General features: G+C 41.8%; 1 protein-coding gene across 2 annotated transcripts in view; it reads right to left on the reverse strand.

Annotated features, from left to right (window-relative positions):
* Positions 1 to 11,019: 11,019 nt before the first annotated feature.
* The window catches only part of CFI (complement factor I), a 54,671-nt gene continuing 43,493 nt past the window's right edge, over positions 11,020 to 22,197 (reverse strand). For both annotated transcript variants that reach the window (XM_011970565.1, XM_011970564.1), the window contains 6 exons: positions 21,807 to 21,842; positions 18,637 to 18,740; positions 18,354 to 18,457; positions 15,351 to 15,631; positions 12,830 to 12,934; positions 11,020 to 11,435 (listed from right to left, as the gene is read on the reverse strand). In XM_011970565.1, the coding sequence (XP_011825955.1) occupies positions 11,218 to 11,435; positions 12,830 to 12,934; positions 15,351 to 15,631; positions 18,354 to 18,457; positions 18,637 to 18,740; positions 21,807 to 21,842 (848 nt within the window). In that variant the 3' untranslated portion in view covers positions 11,020 to 11,217. The remainder of the gene's footprint in view (positions 11,436 to 12,829; positions 12,935 to 15,350; positions 15,632 to 18,353; positions 18,458 to 18,636; positions 18,741 to 21,806; positions 21,843 to 22,197) is intronic.

Below are 22,197 nucleotides of genomic sequence, written 5' to 3' on the forward strand. Positions count from 1 at the left end.
GGTGGGGCGCGCGGGGCGGGAAACGGGGGCGCGGCCTTTTTGCCCACGTGGTCTCCGCGGCGCCCTCACAAGGGCCTTGGTCCTGGTTCACGAGGGAACCTTAAAAAATACCCAGGCCTGGGCCCCTTTTCTGGGGAGCCTGATTACGTTGGTCCCAGGTGGCAGTGGGCGCCGGTATTTTTTAAAAGCTCTCCAGGCTGTTAACCGTAAAGCGAGAGTGCAGAGCTAACCCGGGTGGGGTTACCTCTGACCTGACCAGTCGGGGCTCAGCGCAGTAGCCCCGAGAGACAAGCTTTTCTGGGTGTGGACAACATGGGAGAAAATAACCCCTGTGTCCCCTTCGCAGAGAGGGCTGCGAGAGGTCCAGCTGAGTTTCCGGCTTGAAGACATGGTTCCATTGGCAATGTGGGCAGAGTCCGGCTCTCAGCTCGCAGAGCAGGGCTTTTCCTCCTCGCGTCCTCTCCCGGTCCTCCAGATCTGCTGTGGCCGCGGTTGGGAGCGGGATCTGGGAGATGCCAACCCAAGCCTTGGCGATGCCTGACTCTAATCAGGACGAGCTAGATGCTAGTTTAGACTTTCCGTAAAAAGAAAATAGTCCAACAGTAAAAGTCACAAAATTCTCCCCTGGTAAGGAAGAAACGGTAGTGTAAACTTTAAACTACAGTTTAAAAAAATAAATAAATAAATCTTAAGGAAGTTCATTGTTTTCCTACTGAAGGGATTTTGTAACTTGATAGTTACAGTGACGTTTTTTCTCTGTACCCACCACCCTGCCCCCAGCATTGTGCAGGATCCATAAATAACTCTTGCAGTAGTACTTTGTATCGGTTATAAATATCTGTTTATCTTAGTATCACAGCAGTTTCCAAGAATTTGACAGTAATATCCAGAGCAATGTTGAAAGTGTTGGGCAGGCCAGGGGCGGTGGCTCACGCCTGTAATCCCAGCACTTTGGGAGGCCAGGGCAGGTGGATCCCTTGAGGTTACAAACTTAATGAGCTTATAATAAATGTTCAGTGCACAGTTCATAAAAATTACATCCCTCTTTATTGAGTGCTTACTTTCTGCCAGGCACTTCGTGAATATGATCGCTCACATTGAGAACACTGCTTTACAAGGATGCAGGCTTTGAGTAAGTTAGAAACATAGAAAGGCATTCCTCCCTACAAACGGGGTAGCCCAACAAACAGTGTAGCTCCAGGCTGGAGACCGCCTGCACTTCACTCAGGCCCTCAACCAGGAGTCTTGGGCAGTGATTAATTCCTACCACAATGGAGAAGGGGGAAGAATGTTCCCTGGAAGGTATTGTTATCCTCCTCTTTTACAGTAAAAGAGTCGAGGTGAGAAGTCATGTGACAGTATCTACTCCAAACCAAGGCCTCTGTCTTCACAAAATACCATAGATACTTTTATTTTTAAATTTTTAGATAACACATTTCAATACATTTTTAAAAGGGAACCTAGAATCATTGTCTTAGCTTTCTGGAACATTGGTTTCTCAGCTCCAAAGTATGAAAGTTGGACTAGATTACCTCTGAGATACCACTACTCGAATCCTTAAACCAGGTTTGGTTCTTACAACTCCTCTTCCAAAGAAACTCCCTAGTCCAGGGATAAGACTTTCAAAAGAAAAGATAGAATGTAGTAAAATAACCTGGTTCCAGCCCTCAGTTATGACCCAAAGCCTCTCCTTTCCCCCACTTTCTCTATTTTTTTTACTCCTTTGTGATCTCATTTCTTACACCTTGACTACAGCCTATACTCTGGGGAATTAGATGTAGTTTTCTTTGTCTGATCTCTCCTTAGGGATTAAATTCTCAAATGCCAGTTCTTCTGGCTGATGGAGCTGTCCTCTTTCTCTCTCAAGTAAATCTTTTCCATTGTCTTCCCCATGAGAATCACCACTCTTTTTATAGAAAACAAGACTCTAAGTTTTATTTTCACATTCTTTTCACATTTAATCATTATATATTTGTTGTTCTGCTGCAGTAATTACAAGGTTTACTTTTTCCTCTTAATTGATGCTGCTGAATACCAGGGATCTGCATTGACAACAGACTATCTATATAATTTTTAGGGCTCAGTGCAAAATAAACATACAGAGCCCCTTGCTCAAAAATTAAGAATTTCAAGGTGATGGCCGGGCGCAGTGGCTCACGCCTGTAATCCCAGCACTTTGGTAGGCCAAGTGGGCGGATTACGAGGTCGGGAGATCGAGACCATCCTGGTTAACATGGTGAAACCCCGTCTCTACTAAAAATACAAAAAAATTAGCCGGGCATGGTGGCGGGCACCTGTAGTCCCAGCTACTCGGGATGCTGAGGCAGAATAATGGCATGAACCCAAGAGGCAGAGCTTGCAGTGAGCCGAGATGGCGCCACTGCACTCCAGCCTGGGCAACAGAGTGAGACTCCGTCTCAAAAGAAAAAAAAAAAAAAGAATTTCAAGGTGATAACAGCAGAGCGTTAAAGTAAGTGCAGAGCCCTTTTGAGTGTGGGGCCTTGTGCCGCTACACAGGATGCATGCTCTGATTCACCATATCATATAACCTTTTTTTTTTTTTTTTCTGAGTCTAGCTTTGTCGCCCAGGCTGGAGTGCAGTGGTGCAATCTTGGCTCACTGTAACCTCCGCCTGGAGGTGGAGTTTCAGCAATTCTGGTTTGCTGGGTTCCAGCAATTCTCCTGCCTCTGCCTCCCGAGTAGCTGGGATTACAGGTACCTGCCACCACATCTGGCTAATTTTTTGTATTTTTAGTAGAGATGGGATTTCACCATGTTGGCCAGGCTGGTCTTGAACTCCTGACCTCAAGTGATTCCCCTACCTTGACTTCCCAAAGTGCTGGGATTACACACATAAGCCACTGTGCCCAGCTCATATCATGTAACTTCTAGATGACCCACTTCCATCTTTTCTTCCCAAACTTTGGCATAAAATGTTTGAAAAGAGCCTTCTATATAAGACACTTTCATCTAACCAGCAAAACCTGTTATTTTCATGATAGACATCATTAGTTGCAAATCCACAGCTGTCTTCCAGGTCTTTCCTGCTAGAGAGTGGCTAATTTGTCTATATATACTTTGACTGTGGTAGGCAGGAGCTGAAGATAGGAAGTCAGTTAGGATACAGTAAACTAGGTATGTCATTAGTATGGCTTGGTCCAGGAAAGGAGCAGTGAGGTGTGAAAAGTGGTCATATTCTACATGTAACTTGATGGTGGAGCAGAAGGGATTTGCTGATGGACTGAATATGAGAGAAAAAGAGGAATCAAGGATGGCATTGAAATTTTGGCCTAAGCCATAGGATAGAGAAAGTTCTCACTAACTGAAATGGGGAGAATTGTGGAAGGAGCGGGTTTTGGGGGAAAATTTTAAAAATTAATTTCAGTCATACCATGTCCGAGAAGCTTATTCTGAGTCTGCAGCTCAACGTAAAGGTTAGAAATATATTTGGAAGTTGTCAGAATAGAAATGGCTTTTAAAGTCATGGCACTTAGCTTGGTACAGTGACTCACGCCTATAGTCAAAGCACCTTGGGAGGTCAAGGCTGGCAGATCACTTGAGTCCGGGAGTTCAAGAGCAGCCTGGGTAACATGGCAAAACCTTATCTCTATAAAAAAATTTAAAAAATTAGCCAGGCACGGTGGTACTTGGCTGTAGTCCCAGCTATTTGGGAAGCTAAGGCAGGAGGATCCTTCGAGTCCGGGATGCAGAGGTTGCAGAGAGCCGAGATCGTGACATTGCACTCCAGTCTGGCAACAGAGTAAAACCCTGTCTCAAATAAATGAATAAATAAATAACATGGGACTAAATGAGATCCCTAAAAAGTGAGTGTATACAAAGAAGCAGAGCTAGGTCTAAATCTTAGGAGGTCAAGGAACAAAAAACAAATAAAGGCGCCTCAGAAGGAGCAGCCAAGTGCAGTAGAAGTGGAAAAGCGCTGTATTCTGGTGTGTCAAAGAAAGACAGAGCCACCCATTTTACTGATACGAGGAAGGTGGGGGCTAGATATTGACTACTAGATTTAGTAACTGAGGGTTATTGGTGAACTTCACAAGAGTCTCGTTGAAGTACTGGGGAGAAAACACAGCTGTAGTCAGAGGAAGAAAAGAATTAGAAATGGCACTTACAGGCCGGGCACGGTGGCTCACGCCTGTAATCCCAGCACTTCAGGAGGCCAAGGTGGGCGGATCACAAGGTCAGGAGATCGAGACCATCCTGGCTAACACGTCTCTACTAAAATAAAAAAAATTAGCCGGGTGTGGTGGCGGGCGCCCGCAGTTCCAGCTGCTCGGGAGACTGAGGCAGGAGAATGGCATGAACCTGGGAGGTGGAGTTTACAGTGAGCCGAGATTGCGCCACTGCGCTCTAGCGTAGGCGACAGAGCCAGACTCTGTCTCAAAAAAAAAAAAAAAACAAAAAGAAAAGAAATGGCAATTACAGGCTGGACGCAGTGGCTCATGCTTGTAATCCTAGCACTTTGGGAGGCCAAGGCGGGCGGATCACAAGGTCAGGAGTTCAAGACCAGCTTGGCCAATATGGTGAAACCCCATCTCTACTAAAAATACAAAAAAATTACCTGGGCATGGTGGCGGGCACCTGTAATCCCAGCTACTCAGGAGGCTGAGGCAGGAGAATTGCTTGAACCCAGGAGGCAGAGGTTACAATGAGCCAAGATCGTGCCACTGCACTCCAGCCTGGGCGACAGAGCGAGAGTCTGTCTAAAAAAAAAGAAAAGAAATGCAATTATAGTGAATACCAAAATAAATTATGAAAATATATAGTATACTATATTTGTGCTGATTCTTGTTGAATGATATATTAATAAATACCTTGAAATGGGAAATTCTGGGTGGCCAAGACTAGGCTTTCTTTTCTTTTCTTTTTTTCAGAGACAGTCTCATTCTCTCACCCAGGCTGGGGTAGCATGATCATAGCTTACTGTACCCTTGAACTCTTGGGCTTAAGCAATCCTCCTGCTTCAGCCTCCTGAGTAGCTAGGAATACAGGTGAACACCACCGTGACTGACTAATTTTTGTTGTTATTATAGAGATGGGGTCTCCCTATGTTGCCCAGGCTGGTCTTGAACGCTTGGGCTCAAGTGATCCTCCTGCCTTGGCCTCCCAAAGTTCTGGACTTACAGTCATGAGCCACCACACCCAACCCTACACTATATTTTCTATGTAGAACTTCCCAGAACAATAATCAGGATAGGCAGTCAGATCACTTCTAGAAACACCTAATGGTTTCTTCTATATATATGAACATCATGGAACATGATAGTATTGATGAGATGAGAATGCAAAATTTGTGGGGTTTAATGTACCATATTAACTTAGAATGCTTGGAAACTACAATATTAAACAATGCTTTGTGTTAAACAACAAAAAATCAATAAAATATTAACGATCAATGGCAGTTTCTATTTTTTAGTATTTTCCAATGTCTCACTAATGGCCTCAGCAGTGTTCATTGTGATGAAAATGAAAGCCACATGGTGAAAACAGTTCCAGCCATAATGGTTAATTTTTGTCCAGGATGAAAACAAAAGCCACATGGTGAAGCAATTCCATCCATAATGATTAATCTATGCCTAGTGCCAATGTTGTGGGAATCAGGCGGATGAGAGAGACTTCAGGGTAAAGCAGGAGGATCTTTATTGAGTGTACTCAGACTTACATCTGGAAAACTGGGCCTAGAACAAAGATAGCACTTGACTTTTATATACACTTCAAAAGGGAGTGGGCTAGCTTGAAGCAGGCTTACAGTTACAGTGGTGCGAAAGCAAAGATACAGAAGCAGAACAATTAATCAAATTGTGATAGGTTCATAACTCAGGATTACACATGACTGTTGCTATGCAACCCAGATGTCAGTTATCTAGGTTTTCCTTTAGTGCCTAGCATGGCTTATTCCATGACCTTCACTATGGTGTCCAGGTGGCTGTATCTCAGGCCTGCTCAGACAGTTTATGACCTTCACTCCACAACTTAGATAAGACAGAATGCTTGAAGTTGCCAATTACAGAGAACAGGAATCTATAAATTCATACTGTAAGAGAAAGGAAAATTTGTTTTTCTTCTCCTTACATTGAGGGAGTGCTGGGAGAGTCTCCAGAGCACATTCCTTTATGTCCTGACTTCTTAGATAGTGTTTATCAAGACTTTTCCTGGGTCTGGGCCTTGCCTGCTACTGCCTTTGGGATGAATTGGCCTAAAGCTTATTTCTTTCTCTTTTTAAGTTTTTCTTTCTTTTTCCTTCCTTCCTTCCTTCCTTCCTTCCTTCCTTCCTTCCTTCCTTCCTTTCTTTCCTTCTTTTTTTTTTCTTTTGAGACGGAGTCTTGCTCTGTCGTCCAGGCTGGAGTGCAGTGGCACAATCTTGGCTCGCTACAAGCTCCACCTCCCAAGTTCATGCCATTCTCCTGCCTCAGCCTACCCAGTAGCTAGGACTACAGGTGCCCGCCACCATGCCCGGCTAATTTTTTTTGTATTTTTAGTAGAGACGGGGTTTCACCGTGTTAGCCAGGATGGTCTAGATCTCCTGACCACGTGATCCACTCCCGAAGTGCTGGGATTACAGGCGTGAGCCACTGCGCCTGGCCTCTTTATTTCTTTAATTTTCAACCTCACCAAGGCTGGAAGGTTAGTCTCTAAAAGGGAACTTAAGTTAAAGAGAAATAAGTACTAGGTTCCACCCTTTGGCTAGAAAGTCAATGGCATCAATAGCTTTCAAGTTGGGATGAAGTGAAGGACAAGAGATGGCTGCACCAGATCTATGAGCATGGGCTTGTTCCATAATATGTTGAAGACAATGACCCTCTGCTTGGATATGGTGGGGGTCTACCATCAAGAAAATTTGATCAAAGAGATATTTTCAAGTTATCTTTGTCGGCACAATGTAAGATTGTTTGGCACACAGTAGGGATGGAAAGGAACCCACTTAGGTGAGACTGCAGGGTTTTAAACCATCAGGACAGAGTCCATATGTAGTTTTTCTAATTAGGGTTCCCGGCTACTTCCAAACCTCTGGTTGATTTTCAGCTTTGTATTTCCTATCACATACTGTACACCTTCATTGGGCTTCCTTAGACATCACAACTTCAAAATATCCCTAACTGTCTAATGGAATCCCTGATTCCATTCCTCTACTTCCTTCCTTTCTGTACTCAGTGGCAACGCCAATCACCTCACCATCTAAGAGCCTGGGAATTATCCTAGACTCAAATCCCTCTCCCTAGTACTGTAATCTATTTGTCCCCAAATGCCATCTATTTCACTCAACATATCTAGAGTCAGTGCCATCCTTTTTATCCCTGCTTTGGTTTCTACCTTCATTATTTTTCATTCGATTACTCCAAGAGTGTCTTAACCATCTTCCCTACCCTCTCTCACCCACTTCCAATACATCTTCCTCGTTGTCTCCAGCTTGAACTTCCCAGAATCCTTTAGTGATCCCAACTCTTTGGCATGAGGCTCTCCCTGGTATGGCCTTTCCCCCTCTCCAACTCCTTAGCTGCACCCTGGGCTCCAGTCACAATGAACTGCTCTCTATTCTTGTGTGTGGTTAGCTCCTCACGCTGCAAGGCCTTTGCATTTGTATCTGCCTGGAAAGTTCTTCCATAATTCAGACTAAGCTCACCTCAGAAGAACCCCTCTTTAATATGTCAGGCTGATTTCTAGATCTCCCTTGAGTTTTCCTTACCATCGTACCTGGCAAGGTGCAGCTTCATAATTTATTTTCCGATTTCTCTTGTAAGACACCTCTGAAGCCAGGGTTAAATATAAGATGAAGGCAGAGCTCTACATCCAATGAGTTTTGTCCCTGGCCACCTTCAGGCTAGCTCACAGAAGCAGGAATGTCCAGTGCCCAGTCTCTGCAGTACAAGCTGTACGTGGAGATGGGGACCCATGCTAATGGCCATGGTAGTCTCTGATGGAGCAGTCCTGCAGTGTGGTCTGTGAGCATTATTTCCAGATGTGTAGACTCCAATTCTCTGGCTCTTTTGGAAATTCTATGAACTGCATAATACTTTTGAATGAATTAATTTTTTCATTAAACCAGTTAGATTGGCTTCTGTTGTCTGGAATTAGGAGCGCTGAGACAGACCTCTAAACTAGGAGAAGCTTGGAGTCAGGTCATCTCACTCCTGCTGTTCCTGGTCTCTGCCACATAGAGTCACTTCGGAGGGCTGGCTCTTCACCCTTCAAGCCTTGACCCTGGTCCACTTTTCTGTGAAGCTGCCAGATGCTAGATCACAGTGCAGACTGGCTTGGCCCTTTTGGAGGCCCCCTTCCTAGATTGGCTGAGGATGCCCTATATGCTGGGTTTCCCACCTTGTAGCACTTGAGTACTTTTCTCTTTTTTTTTTTTTTTTTTTTTGAGACAAGGTCTTGATCTGTCACCCAGGCTGGAGTGCAGTGCTGCAATCACAGCTCACTGCATCCTCAACCTCCTGGGCTCAAATGATCCTCCCACCTCAGCCTTCCAAGTAGCAGGGGCTACAGATGTGTGCCACCACTCCCAGCTTTTTGTGTGTGTGGTAGAGATGGGGTCTCGCTATGTTGCCCAGGCTGGTCTCAAATTTCTGACCTCAAGTGATCCACCAACTTTGGTCTCCCAAAGTGCTGGGATTTCAGGTATGATCCACCGCGCCCAGCCAGTTTTCTCTTTTTATCTCATACACAGACATATTCTAAGGTGCTGCATTGCTCCAGGATTGCTAAGTTAGGACAAGGTGGTTTCCAAATATGTCCATAAATTCTTTGATACACCTCCTCCCTGCTGCCATCAGGAGATGGGTTATTTCCTTTCCTTTGAGCCTGGGCAGGTCTTTGTGGTGTTAAGTGACTTCCAAAGCTGGGTTAGAGAAGGCCATGTAGGTTCTGCAGTTTCTCTTGGGAGGCTCATCGGCTGCTATGTAGGAAGTCTAGCACCCCTGGGCCTGCCATGTTGAGAGCCCATGGCGAGAGTGCATAGAGAGACATATCTGAGAAGCCCCAGCTGTCTAAGTCCTCCCAGCCGAGGTACCAAACACATGAGTGAATAAGCCTTTGTGATAACTCTGGTCCAATCCTGTCTGACAGCAACAGCATGAGAGACTGAAAGGCGAACTGCCCAGCAATAAATAACCAAATACTTTCCTGAATTTAATGGATGAAAAATCTGGGCAGCATGGGAGGGAGAAGTGGAGAGTTATAGTTTAATAGATGCGAAGTTTCAATTTGGGGAGATGAAAATTTTCTGCAGATAGATGGTGATAATGATCGTACAACAATTGGCATGTACTTAGTCACTCAACTTTACACCTACAAATAGTTAAAATGGTTAATTTTATGTTATGCATATTTTACCACAATTTTTAAAAGAAAATCTGGGCAGTAACTGATTTTGGAATATATGTAAAAATGGGTATTTATATTATTAGACCAACTGGGCTCTATCCAAGACTGGCCCTAAATAACATAATAAAGGTAATATTTATATGAAACATATATGTCTGTCTTCAGGATAAGGATAGCTGTGCTTAAAAAAAAAAAAAAAGAGCAGCTAATGTTTATTCACTGAGCAGCCTCTGTGAGGCAAGTCCTAGGGATGTAGCCAGAAGGAAGACAAATGAGGTCTCTCTTGTTATGTATCTTATGTCGTAGTTGGAGGAGGCAGTGTTGAAAAGAGGTAGACAACCCAATCAAAACAGAATACACTGGGGGAATTCAAGTGCTATGCTGAGATTAAAGTAGGTGGTGTGATAGAGGGAGACTGGGAGCCTACGATAGCCCTGGGGTGGGGTGGGGGTGCTATTTTCTGTAGGTGAAGAAGGAGCAACTGTTGAGTTTGGGTTGACCACTTTTCTCTTGAAATGTTACTAGATATTCACATGGCAATGGTATATACTAGTGTTCAGTGGCATATACTAATCTGAGGTTCTAGGAAAGGTCAGAGCTGAAGATCCAGATTTGTGAGTCACTGGACTGTAGGCAGGATTTAAAACATAGTCTAGATGAGATTACTGGGGAAAGGCAAAGTGAGAGAAGCAACCAGAAGGAAGAGGCTGAGAACAGCAGCAAGGGAGGAGTGTGATGCCCTGAGGGGCTAATGCTGCTAGGATGAGAACAGAAGTGACTGTGAGGTCTGACACCATGGAGGTAGGTGGTTTTATTGAATTATCTGTGGAGAGGTTTAGAGAGAGGGTCAAGGAATGCTTGTGAAGTGGGGGAGCAAAGGCTAATTTTTCAAGAAGTTTTAATACTTAAAGAAGCAGGGGCCTGGTGCAGTGGCTCACACATGTAACCCCAGAACTTTGGGAGGCCAGGGTGGGAGGATCCCTTGAGCCTAGGAGTTCAAGACTAGCCTGGGCAAAAAAGCAAGATGCCTCTCTACAAAAATTTAAAATTAGCTAGGCATGGTAGTGTGCACCTGTAATCCCAGCTACTTGGGAGACTGGGGTGGGATGATTCCTTGAGCCTCAGAGTTCAAGGCTGCAATGAGCTATGATGGCACTTCTGCAATCCAGCCAAGGCAACAGAGGGAGACTTTGTCTCAAAAAAAGAAAGAGAGAAAGAAAAGAAAGAAAGAGAGAGAAAGCAATAAAGAAAGAAAAAGAGAGAGAGAAAGAAAGAAAGAAGGAAGGAAGGAAATGAAAGAAAGAAAGAAAGAGAAAGAAAGAAAGAAAGAAAGAGAAAGAAAGAAAGAAAGAAAGAAAGAAAGAGAAAGGAAGAAAGAAAGAGAGGAAGCAGGGAAATGGGACAAGAGCTGTCAAGTCAGTTATTACCCTATGACAGGTACTATGCCAAACATTTATATAAGTATGTAGTTTCATTTTCATACAATTCCAGTTTCCATTTTATAGGTGGAAAAGGAGACACAAAGAAGATAATAAATTATCCAGGGTATAGTAGGTGATAGAGCTGGGATTTGAACCCAACCTTATGTGAGTCCAACATTATTCAATTAGTTGTACCTTTAGTCAATAAATCACTCCTGCACTGATATAATTTAATAAAATTTTCTGATAAATAAAACTCGTATGCTTGACCAAAATATTTATTTGAGAATTATACAACAAAATTCCAATATGGTATAAACTTTGTGAAGACCTTTAAAAATATCCAGTGAGATTTGCTTCATTTTTGCCCCTAGAGAATTATTAATTATACAGTTTTATTTCCATTAAATGGAACTCTTGAGAGAAAAAGAACAGAAAGAAGAGGGAGATCACAATTTTATACATTGTGCTGAGAAATAAGAGGCCTTCCCACATGGTAGCTAATCCAGTCAAAATAATTGGCCACTTTGGTGTAAACACCTGGGAACTCTGGTTTTCCACAGTTTTCCCCCCAACTCACAACACCCCAGACATAAGTCACATTGTTGGCATCCACACAGACTAAGGGGCCTCCAGAGTCCCCTTTACAGGCATCGATGGAACCATCATATGTACCTAAGAAAGAAATGGGAAAGAGAAAATCACACATTTCCTTCCATTTTTCAAGGCTGCCATGCCTCCTCCAGGGCATTTAACGACTTTGGCTTTCTTACAGTTTCCTGACAGCAATAGCATGGGCTCTCCTTAGAGGCCCCGGCTGGGCTTGCAGCGTTGGAGAGATGCAGGTTGGAAAATGCTTTACGAGTCTTCTATTCATTCCCCCAATTCAGCATGTTCTTCCTGTGTTCTCTATGCAACTGAGTACCGAGATGGGATTGCAACCTGAAAGTTGCACCAAATGCTGAGTGGGAAAATGACAGGACTACCTAGTGCTTACTGAGTGCTAAATATTTATTAGTCACTCATTGTCTTCATTCTCACTACAACCCTGTGAGGCAAATATTATCACCCCTATTTTATACATGAAACAACTATGACACAGAGTTTAACTTGTCTAAGGTTACACAGCTACAAACGACAGGGTCTGGACTTGAACCCAGGTAGCCACACCTCAGAGCTTGTCCTCTTGACCATGATACTCCCTTTTAGGAGATTTTGTGCTGTTCACCCCTTTTGTCCACTGTAATCCTGAACTCCATTTCAAGATAGGAGGACACTTTCTTCTCACTCATGACTTTCTGAGATTTTTAAAGCACTGTATCCGAGAAGTTATAGGATGCCAATAACTGCCTTTTCAGTAATACACCATTTAGAAATGGTTTCAATAAAGCACCTAAATGCACTACACTGGCTGGTACTTTGCCTGCCTTTGTATCACCTCCAAAAGTAGGAGCTGCTATTGTTGTATTGGGCAGAAGAATTAGCTTAACCATGTTATCAGAGGAGTCCGTGGCATAAGAAATGCACTGTGATTTCCATGGAGGGAAAATTTACTTCCAACTGGAAGTAAATCTTATCTCATTTGAGATGAGATAACTTGAATTTGTATTTAAAAGTAATGTAGTTTTGATCCTGGGTATACCACCTCTTGTCTGTAAGACTTTGGGCAAATTATGTAACTGCTCTGCATCTCAGATGCCTTATCTATGATCCTCAATTTTACAAATGAAGAAACCTGCTCAAGGTCACATGACTAGCAATTAATAATAGCTGGGATATAAATCTAGGTCTGGTTCCAGAGTCCGTGCTCTTAGTCACCTTGCTGTGCTGCTATAGAATCGCTTAAGGAGGATTTTTCCTCATAGTATTAGAGGAAGAAACCTGAGCTACAGGGAAGGGACTGAAATAGTTTGACAGTGCTACAGCCAGAAGGTCAAATGGAGGGAATTAGGGGCCAAAGCATGGGGCTGATGTGGTGGGAGTAGGTGTTTGATAGAAGAAACACATACATTTTGACATCTGGATAAATTGATTATCCATTTATCTTGGATAAACCACTTGGCACTTACCTGCGCATTCCATTTCTTTTTCATAGAAGCGATTTCCATAAAACTTAGAGCAGTTGCTTATTAGTTTAACTTCACCCCACCGAAGTGAAAAGACTTTTGCGTTATCTAAACAAAGTGAGAAAGCAAACATTTAGAAGTCACAAATGAGAAATCTAAATACATACTGTCATAACTTAATAAACCATTAGGATTATGAAAGGGTATATAGTCTTGAATATATATAAACTTTTGAGGACACTTCCTTAGCATGCTTAATCATATCATATCTCTACTTCTAAAACTGGATGGATAGTCAAGGGGGACTATTGAACATATGGTCTGAAGTCACACTCATTTAATAAAGAGCTGGTACCCTAAGTTGAACGAGATAAAATCTTTCCCTTTTGGTTGCAGAACTCGGTCAGGCAATTGGATAGGAATCAGTGATGAGGTCTTTTCACATAAATACCTCCTATCTTCTTACAGTCCCTTATTTCCTTGAGAATGTTTGTTAAAGCGAAAACAATGTTTTAACATAAGAACTTAAAATAAAGGAAGTACATATGAAGTTATCGATGTTTGTGTGTTTTTGTGTGTCTGGGAAGAAAAATCCATCTCCTAAGTGATTTGAAATTATTTAAAAGGGGATTTAGGATTTTCTTCCTCAGGTGATCTACCTCCCTCGGCCTCCTAAAGTGTTGGGATTACAGGCATGAACCATCGTGCCCAGCCAGGAAGGAGTTTATTTTTTTTTCCTTCAAGCTCTACTTCTAGTTAGTCTCAAGATACCTGCCTTCCTTAGAACAAGAGCTTCTTAAAAAATAGTAATTTCTTATTTCCCCGAATTTGGGAAAAGCCTTTAAAACTGTGAGCAATTCTTAATGGCCCAGGAGATAGCTAGTGCCTTGGCACTCTTGTAAGCTTCTTGAGGCACTTGTCACATTCTGCTCTCTGATGGTAGCTGAGACAGCAAAATGGCAGAATTTTAGCTACTAGACTTTAAGGTTATCAGTAAACACCTTGAGTGCTGGACTTCATCTTTCAGCCGTGCAACTTATTCATCCCCTTGTTCGTTGACTGGGTCCATATTTTCCATCAGTGAAATCCTAGCACTTTAACATTGTTATCTTGCACACACAGTAAATCCTCAATAAATGTGTTAAACCATGATCAATAAATGTGTTAAACCTTAATCAATAAATTAATCATTGATTAAGGACATATCTAACTACCAGTTTATATGAAGTACATGGAATAAGGGAACATGGTAACTGCTAGATCAGGCTGGGCACAATTTGGTGTTTTAGAAGTTTTGGGTATTCAGACATACCACAAATCCAGATTTATTTCTACATATATTTTACACCTTCCAATGTGGCAATTATAATGAATGTGTTGGAATATAAGTCTGCAAGACCAGTGCAATGAAGGTACTTAGAGCTTCTGCTAACAAAGAGAGTTTAAGATGTTAAAAGGAAGCTAAATTTTAAAGTTAAATCTTTTTTTTTTTTTTTTTTTTTTTTCTGTTATGCTTGTGGTTGTTTTGAGACAGAGTCCCGCTCTGTCACTCAGGCTAGACTGCAGTAGCACAATCATGGCTTACAGCAACCTCAACCTCCTGGGCTCAAGTGATCCTTCCACTTCAGGCCCCCTCAACCTCCAGGAGCTGGGACTGCAGGTACACACTATCACATCCAGCTAATTTCTAAAATTTTTGTAGAGACTATCTCAAACTCCTGGGCTCAAGTGATCCACCTGCCTTGGCCTCCCAAAGTGCTAGGATTACAGACATGAGCTACTGTGCCCAGCCCAAGGTTAAATCTTCAAGATGAAGGGAAAGGGTTGGCTAGTTTAATTCTAATCTAATCTCTAATTCAGCAGGTCTTTCTAATAATTTGTCTCTGAGTGTCCAGATCTTTTATTCGTAGGAAGTGTTCACCTCAAGTCTTCTTAGAAGTTCAAAAAATGAATTCCTTATGTTCTTTTTTTCTTTGTAGAGAGGGTAGGGCATGGGGAATAGGGAAGGAGGGAGGAGGGAAGTGAGAAGGAGGGTTGTGGGCATCAGCGATTCAACATACACCAAGGCTATCCCTTTGTAAACCTTTTTATCTTTTACCCACATCTCCCCAACAAATCCAAACGGTCCATGCTGTATGTCTCCCTGTCTCTATATTTTTTTTTCTTGGTGAATGGCTACCCTTCAAAGTTTGCCTCAGGATCATAGAGAGAACATGTATGTTCTTTGAAAGCCTAGATAAGGGCTGGTTCCACAATCTGCAGAGTCCAGTGAAAAATGGAAATGTGGAGTGGGGCCATTTCAAAAATTATGAAGAATTTCATGATGGTGACAGCACAGCAATAAATCAAGTCTCAGGGCCTTCTGAGCGTGGGGTGCCAGGCAGCTGCACAGGTCGCAAACCCATGAAGCCAGCCTTGGCTGGATGTTTGCTTTTCTGGATATGATGTTATGCTTCTCTCTGAGTGCTAGGAAATTAGCTCCCATGCATTTCTACTTCTGATTAACAAATTGTAAAACATATACCTTTTTCTCGTCCCCAGCCAGAAATGATGCATGTATCATCAGGCTGGAATAGATAAGGAGACCAGGGGACACAGGCAGGGATGGAACGAGGCAGCTCACAATCTTTTTTGTTTGCCTCTTTTTTCATTTTAATCAAAGCGATGTCGTTTTGGTAGGTGCCTGCATTGTAGTTTTCATGGAAAATAATTCTATCCACAAATTCAACTGCTATATCTTTAATGCTGGGGTGTATCCAGTCTACTACTGTTGTCCATATTTGGTAACGATGAGTTTTACTGGCACTATAACAGAAAAAAAAAGGAAATAAAATATATTGAGAAAAAATGTAAATAGGAATTCTGACACTTCACTTTTATGTTTTTCCCTTTTAAAAACCTTTTTCATTTCCCCAGATTTTTTTAAATCCTTGGTGTCATGAAACAATGAGATTAAATTTACTTAGTGCAGAATTAGGTCAATGGTAAATGATAAAGCTAGGAATAATCCATGTAAGTGCTCAATATGAGGAACATAAAGAACTCACTAACAACTAGAGATGCCCAGAAGTGGAATGAGTTTACTGCCTCTAAAGTGAGTGCACCATCATTGCAGGTGTTTGCTAAGCAGAGACGAGACAGCATCTTGCCATAAATGCAGTTAAGGAACTAGGGAGTTGGACCACACACACTCATTACTCTGCCAACCCTAGAGGTTCTCGGGGCAAAGGCCACAGCAGTCATTATCCTGACCCTTAAGACTAACTTTATCCTAACATTGCGTTGTATTTATTTGTTCACATGTCTTTCCTCACACTAGACTGTGCTGGTTGAAGCCAGAGATGGAGTCTGATTCACCTATGCAGCCCTGGTGCCTATTATTATACTTGGATCATAGTAGCTGTTTTAAAATCCTGTTGAAATGGTGAATGAGCTAAATGTTGCATATTCTTATGCTTCACTACATTTTCATATCAAATTTCTTTCTTCCTTTCTTTTTAAAACAGAGACAGGGTCTCACTCTTTTGCCTAAGCTGGAGTACAGTGGTATGATCATAGCTCACTGCAGCCTTGACTCCTGAGCTCAGGAGACACTCCCACCTCAGCCTCCCTAGTAACTAGAACTACAGGCATGTGCCACCACATTAAGCTAGTTAAAAATATTTTTTTTTTAGAGATGAGGTCTTGCTATGTTGCCCAGGCTAGTCTCAAACCTACCAAAGTGCTGGGATTATAGGTGTGAACCACCGTACCTGGCCTCATACCAGTTTTCAACTCATAGTTTCAAGCAAATTGGGCATCTACCATCTACCATCATCTTCTCATGGAACAGCATAGTCACTTCAGCAAAGTATTATAGCTTAGTTTTTTTTGGTTTGATTAGAAGTAGGGTGCTAAATTATGACCTCATAGTCTAACATTTCCAAACAAGAAATTATTTTATAGAATGGCTTTTCCTTAAGCAATAAAACTTATTTTTAAACAATTTCATGGAAATCTTTTCAAAAAATGTATTATTTATATCAGTGTTCTCCAACCTTTTTGGCATCAGGGACAGGTTTTGTGGAAGACAATTTTTCCATGGAACCGTGGAAAACTGGGGGAAGGAGGGGATGATTTCCAGATGAAACGGTTTCACTTCAGATCACCAGGCATTAGATTCTCATAAGGAGCATGCAGCCTAGATCCTTCACATGTGCAATTCACAATAGGGTTTGCACTCCTATGAAAATCTAATGCTGCTGCTGATCTGACAGGAAGTGGAGCTCAGGTGGGAATGCTCGCCCACCACTCACCTCAGTTCCTAACAGGCAGATCAGTACTGGTCTGCAGCTCAGGGGTTGAGGATCCTTGATCTATATAACTTCTGCTTTCTCAAACAGCATTAACTGAACAGAATTTATCTTTACATAAGGGTGATTCAGGTAATCACCTTAAATGGTGATGTCCTAGGAAATAATGAGATGTTCAGGAAGCTTTTGTTTATAGTGTTCCAAGAATACTGTCCTTCATATTAATTTTGGTTGTTTTTCAGGATCACAGGTTCTAAATATTATTTATTTAGTCAATTTATTCAACAAATACTTAGTGTGAACTTATATGTACCAGGCACTGTGTTAGGCACAGAAGTGAGCATGCAGAAATGAGCAAAATCAGAAACGGTTCCTGCTTTCATGGAGTTCAGGGTCTAGGGAAAGATGCAGCAGTAAATGGATTATCACACTGATGAAGATAATACATTCTACCATGAAAAGTGAGAGGAATGAACAGTATGTGGGCTTTTAAGAACTTATCAAGAGGGCTTTGACTTAAGGGAGTCAAGGAAGGCTCCCCAAGGAAGTGAAGATCAAGCTGAGATCTGAACAAAGGGTACTACTAAGTAGGGAAAAAGGATAAGGAAGATCATTTCTGGCAGGGGAAACAATATATGAAGGTCCCTTTGCAGGAGGGGGCAAATGCACTTGAGTAGCAGAAAGCAGTTCAGAGTGGAGGTGGTGGAACAGGAGCAGGAGGTGACTCTGTGGGGCAAGATGAGATTGGCAATGGTTAGCAGAGGTCAGATTACATGGGGCCTCATGGGCCATGTTAAAATTTTTGTTTCAATTTTTATCCTAAGAGGAATGCAAAGTCATTGCATTTTAGGTGAAAAGTAATCAAAACTAGGTATAACAACATGACTCTTGAGCCACACAGTAAAGAAAATATAGGTGGACCACAGTTGAGAACAAAATGTAAGTAGTACCTACCCACTCTCCCACCCTGCAAAAAAGCCAGGTGAAGTAATTGGGCAGCTATGGGTTTGATCTGCCTTTGCCAGTGAGATCAGCAATTTTGGTCTGTGGAGGACACAGTAGATTCTACGGGACTGGCCTCTGGAATTCCGGTTGTGAATACCAGAGGATACTTTGCAATTAATATAGTGGAGTTTGTCAATACCTTTTTCAGATATGCTTTATCATCTGCCACAATCTCTATTATTCACTTCATTGTTTCAGGAAATCTAAAATGTACTGAAGACATCTTTTACCTGAGACAATGTGCAGCAGTCAGAACCCAACAGCCACCAATATAAATTCCCCCACAGGTGATTCCTTTGGCATCCTTAATTCCCACCTGCCATGGGAAGTCTCCCTGTAAAAGACATTTGTGTGGTCACTGCCATTCTAACAGATAGCGATACAAACAGCCCTAAGATATTTCCATGGCAAGACTCCCAGTCTCTTATAATTACATCATCCTCCTGTCCCTTCCCCCCCACCAATTTAGGCTGTTTCTGGGCAGTTGTGTTGTGACTTTTCATGCGAGTTTACCAGTTGTGCTAGCTTTCCTCCCACAATTCGTTTCCTTCGAACGTGCATTCTGTTTTTAACTCCACAAGATAATTTAGGTAATAATGATTTTATCCGTCTTCTTTCTTCAAGAAAGGAAGAGATTACATCATTATTATCTTGAACCCATTAACCTTTTTAACACACTTCTTGATTATCTATGCCACAAAAACAGCAGAGTCACAGTCAGCAGAGTCACAGTCAGTACAAGACAGGCTGGAATCATTAGTAAATTATTTTGAATGCTAAACCATACTATTTATCTTATTTAAAAATTCTGGCTTGATATTAAAATTGGCTTGATTCTCTGAAGTTCTGCCTAAAGATGGACTAGTGGCAGAAAGGGGCTGGCCAAGAGGTTAAACATTTACCAGTCTCTAGCTTATAAAGGATGCCACATGTCCAGGCACTGTGACAGAGGCAGCTCAGAAGGGAATCACATTCTGAAATCATCAGGATAAACTAACAACATGGCAAACTGTGTCTTTTATATTCTTTCTTTCCTTCCTTCCTTCCTTCCTTCCTTCCTTCCTTCCTTCCTTCCTTTCTTTTTCTTTCTTTTCTTTTCTTTCTTTCTCTTTCTCTCTCTCTCCCTCCCTCCCTGCTTTCTTTCCTTCTCCTTCCTTCCCTCCCTCCCTCCCTCTCTCTTTCTCTCTCTCTCTCTCTCCCTTTCTTTCTTTCTTTCCTTCTTTCTTTCTTTCATTTTGAGATGGAGTCTCAGTCTTGTAGCCCAGGCTGGAGTGCAGTGGCATGATCTCAGCTCACTGCAACCTCCGCCTCCTGGGTTCAAGGGATTCTCCTGCTTCAGCCTCCCAAGTAGCTGGGATTACAGGTGCCCATCACCACGCCCAGCTATTTTTTGTATTTTTAGTAGAGATGGGGTTTCACCATGTTGGCAAGGCTGGTCTCGAACTCCTGACCTCATGTGATCCACCTGCCTTGGCTTCCCAAAGTGCTGGGATTACAGGCGTGAGCCACCATGCCCAGCCATAGTTTTTAGTTTCTAGAGGCTGTTTATACGGAACTCTTTTATTAATATCAATGTTAACATAGTGATAGTCATATTAAGTACTTTCTATATGCCAGGCCCCATACTGAGTCTTTGTATATAGTTTATCTCATTTAATCATCCTATTAACCCTGAGAGGTGATGTGCCAGTGACCCCGGGACAAATGGGTTAGCGGGCTGGGGAGTGTTTTTAGCCATTTGACATGTGACAATGTTTTCTTCCTCTGTCTGTGAGCATGCAGATGTCTGGCACATTTGTCATGAGAAAACACGGTAGAGCAAAGTTTATGACATGAATTTTCCAAAGAATTTATGATGATTGAAGAAAGTAAAAGATATCCCTTTATTTCCTCTCTATATTTTAACATGTCATGAAAATTTTAATAAACTTGCTTCTTAGCCCCAGATGAGAAAGGAAAATGAATATTGCTGTTAATAATTTTGGGCATACCAAAAAAGTTAGGCCCCCAAGAAAAAGTGGTTGTGGTATGGAGGCTAAAGCAACTCCATCTTGGATACTAATCTGCCATGTTAGCTTCTGATTAACCCCAATTCTGGGAAGGCTGCTGAGATTTCCAGTTTATCTATTATTCCCTGTATAAGAGCATGCACTTACTGTAAATCCTGCCCTTATGGTAAATTGCTACCCATTAGCTCTGAAGCATGTGTGCCCCTCCCCTACAGTATACAATCTCTGGGTCCGGAGAGAACTAGCACAAGGATCCACCATCTTGTCTCACTGTTGTCCAGGACACAGACATGGCATTAGTAAGTCCCTATTAAATGTTTCTTTGTAAGGAACCGGATATGTTAGCCTCTTTCTTTGGCCTCTCAACTTCCTTAGACTTTGGGGGCAGATTTGTGTGAACCTGCCCACTGTGAAACACATGGATAGAAGATGGTTTTTGTTTTGGTCTCACCCATCCTAAGAACTGGGGTGGGGGAAGATTGTGATGGCAAGTTTTTGCTTAGACCTTTGAAGGAAGAGGGGTCTCATGCTCTGAGGACTGTGAAACCAGCTTAGGTAGTATCTGAAAATGAATGTTATCCTGAGTAAAAATAAAGGGACATTGCTGAAAATCCCTTTTGACTAATATCCATAGCTTTGAGATCTAAATCTTTTTTTTTTTTTTTTTTTTGAGATGGAGTCTCACTCCATTGCCCAGGCTGGAGTGCAGTGGCACAATCTTGGCTCACTGCAACCTCTGCCTCCTGGGTTCAAGCGATTGTCCTGCCTCAGCCTCCTGAGTACCTGGGATTACAGGCACCTGCTACCATGCCTAGCTAATTTTTATATTTTTGTAGAGATGGGGTTTCACCATGTTGGCCAGGCTGATCTTGAACTCCTGACCTCAAGTAATCCGCCTGCTTTGGCCTCCCAAAGTGCTGGGATTACAGGCCTGAGCCACTGTGCCTGGCCTTAAATCTTTTACTCATTGCCTGATTTTTAAACATTGTTACTTAATTTTTGTTACTGACAATTAGAAAGAAGTCTACATGAACTTCATTTAAAAATCCCACTGACGGAGCTATTTTATTCCCAATTTGTATTTGAGGTTAAGTTACTCAAGTCTTACGTTTTTATAGCTAATACATAACTGAGTCAGGATTTAATGTAAGTCTGTCTGACTAGAAATCTCTAATCAATTGCTATCTTCCCGGAAACTTAATACTTTAATTTAATTTGGCTTTTAGCGCACAACTGGCCAAGGTACAGATCTTCAAAGGTCTCCTATTACCATGATTTAAAACATTGTGAAAGAATGGCTAATTCAGTTAACATCTATTATTTTTTCTGTTTCAAAAAATTATGAGTCATGCTTGAGAGCTGGTTGTTTTTTGACAAAACTGACCTGGCAAAGTTCGTATCAAATAGAAAAAGCTTATGTAGGATTGGAGTATTGTTTTCACTTCAAAATTAGCCATATGAATTAATCTAGTTTTAAAAGCAATTCTCGAGAATCATTTTAGCTTACTTTTCTTAAAAGTGATACAGAAAGGAGAAGAATAACGTTATATTTTTAAATTTAAATTGATACCAAAATTAATTGTTGCTTGAATCAATTATATATACATGCAAATGACACTGAAATTACAGCCTAAACCAGTGAGCCACCAATAAAAAAGTATAATGCTAACTTACCTGCATCCATGTCAGCAGTCAAAATTTCTGTTTCTTCTATGATAAAAAAAAGAATCCAATGTTTAAAGTTGTTAATTATGGTCAAACTTAAATCAACATTGATTATAATTTTCTGCCTTAAAACTTGGCCTCCCTTTTATAAAGGACTGTACAAAATCCCCAAGGCATGTCATCTTATTTCCTTTCTATAATTAGGTCATTGTAAAGGCTCAAGATGCACTGTATAGAAATTGCTGGCACAAGTTAGAGATACCTGTTGGTACTAGTGAATGTTGAGACTCATAGTGTCATAGTTTCCTGTAGTTAGAACGAGCAAAATGCACAGCCCAGAAGGGGAAGGCTTCTCTTTCAACTCTTTGCATCCCCAAGGTGTTTTTTTAATATATATATT

This window comes from Mandrillus leucophaeus, unplaced genomic scaffold (genome assembly GCF_000951045.1).
Source record: "Mandrillus leucophaeus isolate KB7577 unplaced genomic scaffold, Mleu.le_1.0 Scaffold956, whole genome shotgun sequence".
Classification (NCBI taxonomy): Eukaryota; Metazoa; Chordata; class Mammalia; order Primates; family Cercopithecidae; genus Mandrillus; species Mandrillus leucophaeus.